Source organism: Taurulus bubalis, assembly GCF_910589615.1.
Source record: "Taurulus bubalis genome assembly, chromosome: 1".
NCBI lineage: Eukaryota > Metazoa > Chordata > Actinopteri > Perciformes > Cottidae > Taurulus > Taurulus bubalis.
Window position 1 is genome coordinate 3,530,586 of NC_136589.1, and position 12,500 is coordinate 3,543,085.

A 12,500-nucleotide genomic window follows, 5' to 3' on the forward strand; every position below is an offset into this window, starting at 1 on the left:
TCACTTCCTTTCGGACCTTGTGTTCACTTCCTGTCGGACCTTGTGTTCACTTCCTGTCAGGCTTTGTGTTCACTTCCTGTCGGACCGTACATTCACTTCCTGTCGGACCTTGTGTTCACTTCCTTTCGGACCTTGTGTTCACTTCCTGTCGGACCTTGTGTTCACTTCCTGTCGGGCTTTGTGTTCACTTCCTGTCGGACCTGACAATCACTTCCTGTCTGACCTTGTGTTCACTTCCTGTCGGGCCTTACGTTCATTTCCTGTCGGACCTTGTGTTCACTTCCTGTCGGACCTTGTGTTCACTTCCTGTCAGGCTTTGTGTTCACTTCCTGTCGGACCTTGTGTTCACTTCCTGTCTGACCTTGTGTTCACTTCCTGTCAGGCTTTGTGTTCACTTCCTGTCGGACCTTGTGTTCACTTCCTGTCGGACCTTGTGTTCACTACCTGTCTGACCATGTGTTCACTTTCTGTCTGACCATGTGTTCACTTCCTGTCTGACCTTGTGTTCACTTCCTGTCGGGCCTTACGTTCATTTCCTGTCGGACCTTGTGTTCACTTCCTGTCGGACCTTGTGTTCACTTCCTGTCAGGCTTTGTGTTCACTTCCTGTCGGACCTTGTGTTCACTTCCTGTCTGACCTTGTGTTCACTTCCTGTCGGACCTTGTGTTCACTTCCTGTCAGGCTTTGTGTTCACTTCCTGTCGGACCTTGTGTTCACTTCCTGTCGGACCTTGTGTTCACTACCTGTCTGACCATGTGTTCACTTTCTGTCTGACCATGTGTTCACTTCCTGTCAGGCTTTGTGTTCACTTCCTGTCTGACCTTGCGTTCACTTCCTGTCGGACCTTGCGTTCCCTTCCTGTCGGACCTTGCATTCACTTCCTGTCGGACCTTGTCTTCACTTCCTGTCGGACCTTGTGTTCACTTCCTGTCGGACCTTGTGTTCACTTCCTGTCGGGCCTCACCTGCGTGGTCTGGTTGAGCGCGGCGCTCTCCTGCCACGGCGCCACGCTGCCGGGCAGCGAGAAGAGGACGCTGCCGTCCCGCACGATGAGCTCGGACACGAAGGTCACCTTGATGAGGACGGTGGCGCCGGGCGGCAGGTTGCCCACGCTGATGGTGAACACGTCCTGCAGGGGGCGCACAACAAGGTGACATCACAACCAGAGGAGAAAGAAAAGAGTCGCAAAGGAGGAGGAGCTAATTTGGGAACCTGAGTCTGGTTCTTTCCATCGAACAAGCTGCACAAAGTGTTAAGAAGTAAGAAATAGTTTCTGCCTTTATGTGTAAGTTCAATTTCATAGTTTCAGGCGTTCTATGTTTTGGATTATTTATATGTGAATTTATTTGTGGTTGTATTTTGCTGTTCTTGACTTTTCTTTTTACTGTTTTTTATTCTTTTTCTATCTTTCTATTATTGATGTTGATGGAAATCACTTTGTGCTCCCGGCCTGAATAAAAGTATTATGAAAACTAATATTTTTAAGTAGAAGGTACAAGCTTGTGTTTAGAGGTTGTACATTTGGATTATATATTATTGTAGTCCTGATATCTAACATGTTTTTGGGGGGGATTTATATCATGTTTTTTTCTTGACTTGTACCTTGTGACCTGATATCAAAGAGTTCTAGGACTCCCAAGATGCATTTTTTTATATTTTGAGGTCAACGTTGGTAGAATTAATGGCACCAATCGATTAAAATAAAGTGGATTGGACTGGAATCTTCTCCAGAGGCTCACGGGAGGATGAAACATTTCTCAAAAAAAGAAAGTTGAAATAACTTCGTAAGCCTATTTAATCGTTACATTATCCGGGAGAGAACATGGGAATTTAAGAATGAAAAAAAAAAAAAACTCTGAAGATTTCCACTTTGATATTTCATGACATTAATGAGGTGAAATCGGATCGCAGAAGGAAGTCGTGTGTTTGCGTGCAGACTTACGGGGGCGTCCTGGTCCATGAGGTACGCGCCGTGGCCTTTCTCGATCGCCTGCTTGTACTCCCTGCGAGCCGCCTCCTTCTCCTTCACCTGAGAGCCACAACAAGAGATGTTTATTATTATTATTTTATTCATCCACATTGTTACTTTTGATCCTTTACCAGCACGGCCTTCAGATTGTGAAATCTCGGTGTAAACATGAAAAAGTGAGAAAATGTAGTAAAAATTTAAAGTTTAAATTAACAATGAGAATACAAAGCATACAGTAAACCTTAGACCATAGTTTGATTAAAAGAATAAACATTTATATAGATGCCTGTATGTATGCCTGCTTATATTTTGAGCATCTTTCTTTTAAAAGCATATAAATTATATCTAACTCAGCGTAAACGAACATCATGAACATATGAATATAACACATTTACATGACTTTTTACTTTCAAGTACTTTTCCAGGCCTGGAAATAACCATTTTAAAATTCCATGACTTTTCCAGGTTTTCCATGACCGTAAGAACCCTGCACCCAGCACGAGGATGAGAAACCAGATGTTAGACAGTATAAAAACACAGTATAGTGTCTGATAAGAAGGTGAGGATGGGTTACCTGTCCCACCACATGTTTCCCATTGATGAACGCTTCAAATCCACAAACTGCGGCAGAATCGTCCAACGGGAAGACGTACTTTGCCTCGATGGGCACGGAGCTCAGGTTGCTGTACTTTTGGAAGATGATGACCTAAGAGGAGGACAGAATGGACAACATGTGGTGGTGCTTTATTTTGGATACGAGCCAGTAAACCCAGCCGGCGATGAAAGACCCCGTCGTCAAGCTTTTTGTCACCTGAGAAAGCAGGTCCATCAGCTTGCACTTCACGTGTACGGCCTGCAGGGGGAGCTGTTGACCAGCGCTGTCCATCAGGCCGGCCTTCACGTCCGCCAGCGGGTTTTTAAAGCTCTCAACCTCATCATCCTCCTGCATCAACTCCCGACCTGCACACACACACACACACACACACACACGCACACACACACACGCACACGCCAAGACGCACAAAATGCGTGTTTGTTTGCAATCACAACAATTCAGGATATTTCTTGAAAAACATATAAAGGTGAAGTTAAAAAAATATACAACTAAATAAAAAAATATGTATTTCAAACAATAAATGTTGTCACTCGTAAAACACATAAAGAAAGAATTACAGACCACAAGACACAAGATTTTAATGCTAATTGAATTCTGAATAAATAATAAATGCTTTGTGGAATCAATAAAGTGAATCTTATCTTTTTCCACATCCTTTAAGACTTCAGTTTTACATTATAATAACTATCTTGTGAAGATAGTTCACACCCAAATGTGACAATTACAAAAGTCATCAGTGCAGAAACATGTTTTGTGAGTTTAAAATGCACATATTCCTCTGTACCGTAATCGGTTTGATACAACACGGTTTTTAAAGGCTAATTATAAAACAAATATCATTAAACAGAAGGTACTTTCGATGCCAGAAACTCGTAAAATACTCCAGATTATTGTTATTTTAGTGACAACACAAGTAATTGAGATCATCAAAGTGCTTTAAAATGGCTTTAGGAGCCCGAAGAAGACATTTTTTTGTCTCCAATCATGTTTTAATGACATCAACTGAAAAGAAAACACGACAATCTTCGCAAAACAATGACGCGTGCTACTATGAACCCTGAAGGGAACCATGCATGTCTCGTAGTTTTCGGTAATCCGGTGCTCACCGTGGTCAGAAGTGGGCGGAGCCTGCGCTGAGGTGTCGACGGTCGGACTGAACTCCTTCACTTGTTCTCCGCTGACGCTGAACTGAACCACGTACTTCAGTTTCACCTGATCAGCACTGTACACCACGTACTCATCGTCCTGGAGCACAGGGAGAACACGTCAGACCGCACTCAGAAAGGTTCAATATTACCACAATAAGAGTGACAGAAAGGCCAAACACCGGCTGCCTCACACAAAAGAGTCTTCACAAACAATCTGTGGATAAAGTCAAAGAGCTTTCTAGAAACATGCTACATGTTAGCAATGCAAACCAGATTAGGGAGTCCTAATTTGGAGATATGTCCATTTTATTATTCTTTCTGTCCGCAGTCAGGATCTCACTCTCCTACCTCGAACTCGGAGTGAGCGTTGTGGGCGCGGCGAACCCCGTGCACGCTGTGGTGCCCCTCGGGAGCCTGGGTAAGCGTGGCGTCTCTCTGGCGCACGGCCCTGCAGCGCCCCAACGCCACGTCGCACACCAACAGCAGCCGAGAGCCGTCCGTCTCGCTGGGCGTGGAGTATTTCAGACTGGTGCTGCGGGCGGAGAACGGAATAAGAAACAATGCTTTTATTTTGAAGGCAATAAAAGAGTGTTGCAAGTGGAGACACGCCGAATGAATAAACCTCGTCAATTTGAGATTTACCGACCTAACGGCATCGCTGAAGTAGATTCCACTGCCCAGATGACCCACGTCTGTTCTCTCTATCCCATGATGCTCCACTCCAACACGGGGCAGCAGCAGACCACTGAGGAGAGACAATCATGAGTTTCAAACTAAAAGTCAAAGTCAGGTTTATTGATTCATAAACAGTAGACCTGCATTATACTGCACCTGTCAGTGTTACAAATCACTAAGTAATATATATATATATATATATATATATGCATTTATACAGTACATTGGTTTAATGTACTGTAACTTTATTTTAATGTACTTTAACTTTATTTATACATATAAACGTGAAGGAGGATTATAAATCTATAACTTATATTTTAAATTAAAGTAAAATACATGTATTATATTATGTTCCTCTCGTGAATATTCTCTTTATGTTCACAGTCTGGATTTATGAAATAAAAAAAAGGACATTTTCATCTCAGCAATTACATTTTTGTGGTTTTCTGTGCAAGAAAACCAGAAATCATCCAACAACAACAGTTTAATTTTGACAGATAAGCTGGAGCTTGAGTAGTTAAAATGGGATGTATTGGACATATAAAAAATATTTTTTATCAGACAAGCATTGAGTGTATTTGTGTGTATTTGTGTGTATTGGTCTCACCGAGACAGGACTCCCACAAAGTTGCTGGGGCTGGAGGAATGTAGGAGGGGCTTAACGTTCCCGACCTCGCTCCTGAAGGTCTGAAGCTCCGCCTCTCTGCCGACCCGCAGAACCCGTCGGACCTGCACCCTCCTGCAGAGCACAGGAAGTGAACACGGGGAACTGAGACGCCACTCATCTGAAAACAAATTCATGAATTTAAAAATATTTATAGCCGTTTATGGACGGACACTTCGGCCTTCACAAAAAAAAAGGAGAACAAACGCACACTTGACTGTTGACCTCCGTAATGACTCACTATTCATGAGGATCTCCGCCAGGTGGATCATGATGGGTCGAGGGGGGGGGGTGCGTCCTTGTGTGCGTCTGTGAGTGAGTGTGTGCAGTTTCTGTTCACGGCTAATCTCACGTGCTGCATAATATTTTGGGGTTGCTCAGTTATGGCCGCGTGCTCAAGGACCCGACGCACACTTTTGGGGAGATGGTTTGCGACTTCAGGCCCATTTCCTGCATACGTCGCCTCTTGTTTTACTACATTTAATTGGAGTCAATTAAACTGAGTTCATTTGACACACAGCAGGGGTCATTGCTGACAGATCTGCTCTTTACTGAGTCCAACTTCCTAGTTTATTTACTCATTTATACCCTGCTATTGGATCACGTACTGTAATTGGAGAGAAATGTAGCAGAGGAAGTATGGCATGAAAAAAAGCTCCAAGTTGGATTTATTAACCTTATGGCATCAAGCCCTGTTTTCTGAAAATCCGAATGGTTAATATACTCATCCTAAAACCTGATTATCCCCTCAACCACAAGGCCTATTTGAATAATTAAAAAATATATAATGTACAGAAAACCCTTGGGAACATAGATAATAGGTTCATATATGTGTTACTGGTATATTGGTTTATGATAAAGGACAGAAAAGGAAAAAAATATATAAATATTTGCAAGAAAATAATTAAAAGTGTATTTTCTTATAGTACCTATATTTGATTTAATATATAACATAGCTCTATATGTTAAGAGTATCTGTGCAAAGTTTGGCTTTGATAGAGTGAAGTTACGTATTTTTAATAACTAAAAAACTGTTATGTTTTACATCTATTTTTTTCTTTACTTAGCTGGTTCAGGAAATAGTAAATCTAAACCCTCGTCACAGACGTATCTGTCAGACAATGTAATCCGACACATGGTTTAATTAGAGCACATTTTGTCTGTCTTTTGACTGAAAAAGAATTTCATGAATGGCGGCTACCAATACAAATGAATGGCAACGTTTTTAGAAGAGCCAGGAGAAAGAGACGCACCAGAAGATTCACATCTTCTGGTCTATTCCTGACACTAAGTGGCCTTCAAGGGGAACTCAAATAACAGGTTGGCTGGTAAGAGGACGTCGGGCGGCTACGCTACCGGTCCTGCAGCAGCGCGGTCACATCCTGGAACTCGGGGGCATCGGGGGCCACGGCCTCCACGCTGCAGCTCAGAGCGCGGTACTTCCCCAGAGACGACGGAGCCGAGCTGCTCAGGGTCATCTCGCTCACGCTCAGGACGTCTCTGATCAACTGACGGGGAGAGACGGTCGCGTTAGCCGGGATATTTTGAGAAAATGTCTACGTGTGCTAAACACTAGAGCCAAATAAGACAAATTAGGTCACATTATTTGATAATAACAGAGCTTTTAAACAAATGCATATTTTAAGTTTTAAAATGTTTGCGTGCATAGACTCTATGTTGAACAAATATGTTGAAGAACTAAAATGGCTTTAGAAGGCCGAGAATAAAACATGTTCAAGCATGCAATGAAAAGAAAACATGACAATTACCACAACAATACGGTGTTTCTGCTTTTAATCTTAGTTTTCAATCAAGTATTTATCAGAAACACCACACTGTATACACTCAGTGAAAATGATTGTGCAATACTGTTGTCATATTGTTGTGCCTTATTTTATATATTTTCTTATACTATTAGCATTTATAGCAATGTTTTTGTATTCTTAATTCTAATTAAAAAACATTTTTTACCTTAAGTTTATTGTAATTCTGTGTGTAAGGAGCAAAATAAGCTTTTCATTGTACGGAGTAACTGTCTGTTATCTGTGCATATGACAATAAAAATATCTAAAATCTTGAATCTACGACATGCTAATTGTGTATATACGATATCCTACTTGTCTCGGTGCATGTTTTTGTAGTTAATATACAAAAAAAAATAATATAGTGTGTGCATGTTGCTGCACGTGTGTGTGTGCATGTTGCTGCACGTGTGTGTGTGCATGTTGCTGCACGTGTGTGTGTGCATGTTGCTACACGTGTGTGTGTGCATGTTGCTGCACGTGTGTGTGTGCATGTTGCTGTACGTGTGTGTGTGCATGTTGCTGTACGTGTGTGTGTGCATGTTGCTGCACGTGTGTGTGTGCATGCTGCTACACGTGTGTGTGTGCATGTTGCTGCACGTGTGTGTGTGCATGTTGCTGTACGTGTGTGTGTGCATGTTGCTGCACGTGTGTGTGTGCATGTTGCTGCACGTGTGTGTGTGCATGCTGCTGCACGTGTGTGTGTGCATGCTGCTGCACGTGTGTGTGTGCATGCTGCTGCACGTGTGTGTTACCTGACAGAGGTCCAGCTTCTGAGAGAGCAGCTTGGCAGTGGGAGCGTCCCGGAGCGGCTCGATGTGCGGCAGCAGCGTGTAAACCTCACCGAGGAGAGAGGAGACCGAGGAGAGGGTCTCTTCCTTCAGCTTCCTCTGAGCCTCAAGCAGCAGACCCTCCACCCTGCTGACCTACACACACACACACACACACACATACACACACACATACATACACACACACACACACACACACACACACACACACATACACACACACACACACACACATACACACACACACACACACACATATGCACATACACACACGCACACGCGCACACACACATGCATACGCACACACACGGATACACACATGCATATGCACACACACGCACACACACACACGCATATGCACACACACGCACACACACATACACACACAGACACACATACACACACAGACACACACACACACACACACACATACATACACACACAGACAAACACACACACACAGACACACACACACACACACACACACACACATACACACACACACACACACACACAGACACACACACACACACACACAGACACACACACACACACACACACACACAGACACACATACACACACACACACACACACACACACACATACATACACACACACAAACACACACACACATACATACACACACACACAGACACACATACACACACAGACACACAGACACACACACACATACACACACACATACACACAGACACACAGAGACACACAGACACACATACACACATACACACACATACATACACACACACACACACACACGCACACACACACACACACACACACACACACACACACACACATACACACACACACACATTAGACGTCTCTCCTGAGCGTGCCCCCCTCAGTCAAGCCGCCAGCGGGCCGAGGCGCTGTTCCCCCGCGGGACAGGAACGTACGTCGTTGAGGCTGAGCTGGTCGATCGGGACTCGGAGGACGTTGCCGAGGCGACCCAGGGCCTCGGTCCACAGCAGCTCCACGAACACGGCCACTTCCTGCGACAGGCTGCCCGCGTGCAGCTTCTCCTCCAGCAGCAGCTGCCGGGCAAACGAGGCACAAGAAGACAGTTAACACAAAACCTCGACTCCTTCAAGGCTTCAGACGTCTCAAGAACACAGAGTCTGGTTTAGAATCCTGAGGAACAAGATGCTAGTCAGGGAACACCTGTTTAGAGTCGATCATGCAGAAACAGACACGAGTGTTTGACATGAGGACGGCGAGACGACATTTCAACCACTCGCTAGCAAAAAAAAATGTAATTATATATTTAATGATATCCAACACTTGCTGATACGATTCAACCCTCTGGGGTCTCAGATCATTTTCTCAATTTTACATAATTTCTTAAATTCACTTTTAAAGGCACTTGCATATGAGATACATACCCATGTTTTACAGCAAAAATTGCAGAACAATCTCAGCTCTCTATATAACGAGGCACCATTGTCCTAAGGCAAAAGTGTAAAGATATAAAATGACCCTAAAGCTGAAAAATTGAAGCTCGAATTTTGAAATTCTTCATATCTCTTGTGAAAACATAACTTTACTCATGTGGTAGAAATGTTTAGGTGCTTGAAATTGTTTTACCAAAGGTCTTAGGCTCACAAAAGCAGTGGAATATATGAATACAATTGTAGATAAATATAAATAAACGTCTAATACCAAATTTTGTATTATCGTTTTTTTGATACTGCCACTTTAACGTGCAATAAGATGATAAAAAAATCATGCATTTCTGCTAAAAACTACAACGCTAACTAATGCCTGCACTTACAGTATAATATAGTATCCTCCTCATATTTACCTGCAGCGTTTTGTTTGCCAGTAAAACGTGTGACGCTGTCTAAGTGATGTGCAGTGAATGTGTCTCACCTGCTGGAAGGGGGCGGAGCCTAGGTGCTGGGTCTGCGGAGCGGAGCCGGTCCTCGGCGTCAGACCCATGGCCCGCAGGCTCTCCCTCTGGGCCTTGTACTCCTGCAGAGCTTCTTCTGAGGTGGACAGAATCACCTGCGTGGTCGCCGCCGCCGCCTGTGAGCACGAGATATAAAGGTTATTCTTCTACTTGAACCTGGAGGCGAGTGATTTGATTGGCTGTTACTCTGACGGGGCTCAAACTAAAACTTCACATGGAGGTCTACATGCTGCTCAGCTTACATTTCATTTAGCTGACGCTTTTATCCAAAGCGACTTACATTATTTATTTTTTAATACACCGTCGACACAGCAACCATGACAAATGTATGAGGACGACATTCTGAATACTTGTGTTCTCTCAATTTTGCTGTACAAATACCTTTTAACCTCATTTTACTTTGACGACGTAATACAAGAGACTTTTTTAAAGACATAAATTAGAGAACATGATAAACCGGTTTACTCAGGTAGATCAACAAAAGGTCTTTTATAATAATAAAAGTGCAACTGCACGTCAACTTTTATTCTATTTTTTGCCTTTTGACGTGTTTTTTATGTTTTAAAATTAATCTTCTAAATTGTTTTTAAATCTTGTTTTCTTCTGCATTATGTTTTGATGCTTTTAATGTTTTATGTGAAGCACTTTGAATCGCTCTACAAATAAACTTGCCTTGCCTTTAGTTTTGTGAGTTTTTGAAGCAAAATGAGACTAAATAACAGAAAGGCAGAAGCATCAAGAAAAATAAAAAATGTAACAAGAAAAAACTGTAAATTATGACAACAAACACAGATAAACGAAGAGGAAGAGCAGGCGAGACGTTAACACTAATAAATATTAATACGGCAGATCTACGCAGCGGGGACTGAAACAACTTTATCCAGCTCTCAACAACGATTAATATTTCATCAAACGTCTAGTCGTGTGCGAGCGGACGAGCAGAAGCACAGGAGACTTCCCACCGTGGTGCTTCTGATGTCCTTCCAGTACTTGGCCACACGGTACCGCCTCCCCGCCTCTCCTCTGCAGCTCTGCAGCTCCAGCACATACCAGGTGTTGCTGCTCATCTAGAGAGAAATGCACATTATTAATAACATTAATAGTGTTTCTTCAGTCGTGGAAAGAGCTCAAAGTGAGCCTCGGCGCTACCTTTTGAAAGACCGAATACTTCGCCACTTGGAAATTCTCCGGATACGTCGGAAGTTCGGGATTCAGTCCAGAGGAAATTCTGTAAAAGAGAACAAAATTGGCGAAGAAAAAAAAAAATGCAACGGCCCATGCAATTCTATATGAAGTGTTCATGTGTTTTCTCAGTGTGTTTCTACAACAAAAGACACATGATCAAAGGCCGCTTCAGCTTCCAAATGCACAACATTGAGATGAAAATGATTCTTTATGGGCACCAGGCTGCAAGTGTGTCTCTGCAGCGCGATGATCCGTCCAATCAGGCTTGAACAAGGCCCCGCCCCTTTATCGTCACTTTGAAAAAAGTTAAAAAACAACATCACCTGTGCAACGGATCAAATTCCACTGTTTGGCCCCGCCCCCCTCATCGTTATCTACAGACCAACACACCTGGACTCTTCCCGGACCGCTCCGCCCTTTGCCCTCTGACTCGGCCCGACAGAGTCCACGGGGTCGGCAGCTGCTACTTGGAACACTACAAGACAAAAAAAACATTCACATATTTTTTTTAAAAGCCACACCTCACGCCACGTGTTCTGCAATACATTCAAGCATCAGCGCTGGAATGCATTTATTAAACCCGACGCGTTCACAACGTGCTCGTTACGCAACACTGCTGCAGACCTGCAGGAGGCCATGCAGTCAGACCTGCTGAGGTCACATGACCCATGCAGTCAGACCTGCTGAGGTCACATGACCCATGCAGTCAGACCTGCTGAGGTCACATGACAGCAATAAACTCATGACTTCCTGAGGCACTGAGTGCTGGAACTGGTTAATACTTAACTAGTAACTAGTCGTTAGTTAAGTATTAACTAACGACTAGTTACTACCTGAATGAATCATGGATTGCAGTATTAAAACACGTGGATAAAGCACATGTTAACATAGTCCCTAACCATTAGTGCATCTAAATCATTATATGCATTTCAATCTAAATCATTTTTTTATCATTTACTAACACTTTATAAATTATCCAATTAAGGTACGACATTTTAAAACAACGTATTTTCCTTTGATGCATAAACAGTTGAATAATGGTCATTTACTATCATCATTCTATATGCTCATAATGGAGACTGTTCCATGTTGCTGCTGCAGGTACGACACGCTATACATAAATATGCAAAACATCTTATTTCATAGAAAGAATCCACCAAATCAGCATTTTTATCTTTATTAATCTCCAACTGTGATGTAAAGCATCTCCTAGATATTGCCGGTCACGTGCTCCATGTGGGAGATCTTAAGGCTAAAGTTATTATTATTTATTATTAATATTATGTTAAGTTCTTAAAGCATGTTTAGAAGATTTGTAATTTGTAATAAATTTGCTCAGTATTCCTCAATATCTCCTGCGGTTAGGAGACGATTGCCGCCGATAAGGATGATACCTTGACGAGTGAGCGAGGAGGGAGGAAGAGGAGGAGAGGAGGAAGCCTCCAGCCTGTAGTCCTCCACAGGAAGAAGAAGGCCTCTCTCCAGACAGCTGTACACGTAGTCCGGCCCGACCACCGGCGTCTGGTGCCTCTGGATGCCGCGCAGCCGGTTGGCGCTCAGCTCGGACACGTCGCTGGTCACGATCAGAGTGCACTGTGGGTAAAAACACCGGGGGTCATGTTGCTGAGCCTTGTGACCACTGGGGTGAGGCAGACGCTGCAGCTGCACGCATCGTCCTGGAGGATGCATCTGGATTTTACTTTAAATAATATAGAG

At 43.3% G+C, this 12,500-nt stretch overlaps 1 protein-coding gene across 1 annotated transcript in view; it reads right to left on the reverse strand.

Moving 5' to 3' along the window:
• Positions 1-12,500, reverse strand: part of parp4 (poly (ADP-ribose) polymerase family, member 4) — a gene marked incomplete at its 5' end in the record, with an annotated part of 28,008 nt that overhangs the window by 15,363 nt on the left and 145 nt on the right. Inside the window, 16 exons of the mRNA XM_079227567.1 lie at positions 965-1,129; positions 1,943-2,029; positions 2,544-2,675; positions 2,781-2,929; positions 3,692-3,830; positions 4,082-4,265; positions 4,380-4,478; positions 5,016-5,147; positions 6,429-6,580; positions 7,630-7,800; positions 8,587-8,724; positions 9,560-9,715; positions 10,562-10,666; positions 10,749-10,827; positions 11,175-11,259; positions 12,179-12,377. Of these exons, the coding sequence (XP_079083693.1) occupies positions 965-1,129; positions 1,943-2,029; positions 2,544-2,675; positions 2,781-2,929; positions 3,692-3,830; positions 4,082-4,265; positions 4,380-4,478; positions 5,016-5,147; positions 6,429-6,580; positions 7,630-7,800; positions 8,587-8,724; positions 9,560-9,715; positions 10,562-10,666; positions 10,749-10,827; positions 11,175-11,259; positions 12,179-12,377 (2,172 nt within the window). The remainder of the gene's footprint in view (positions 1-964; positions 1,130-1,942; positions 2,030-2,543; positions 2,676-2,780; positions 2,930-3,691; positions 3,831-4,081; positions 4,266-4,379; positions 4,479-5,015; positions 5,148-6,428; positions 6,581-7,629; positions 7,801-8,586; positions 8,725-9,559; positions 9,716-10,561; positions 10,667-10,748; positions 10,828-11,174; positions 11,260-12,178; positions 12,378-12,500) is intronic.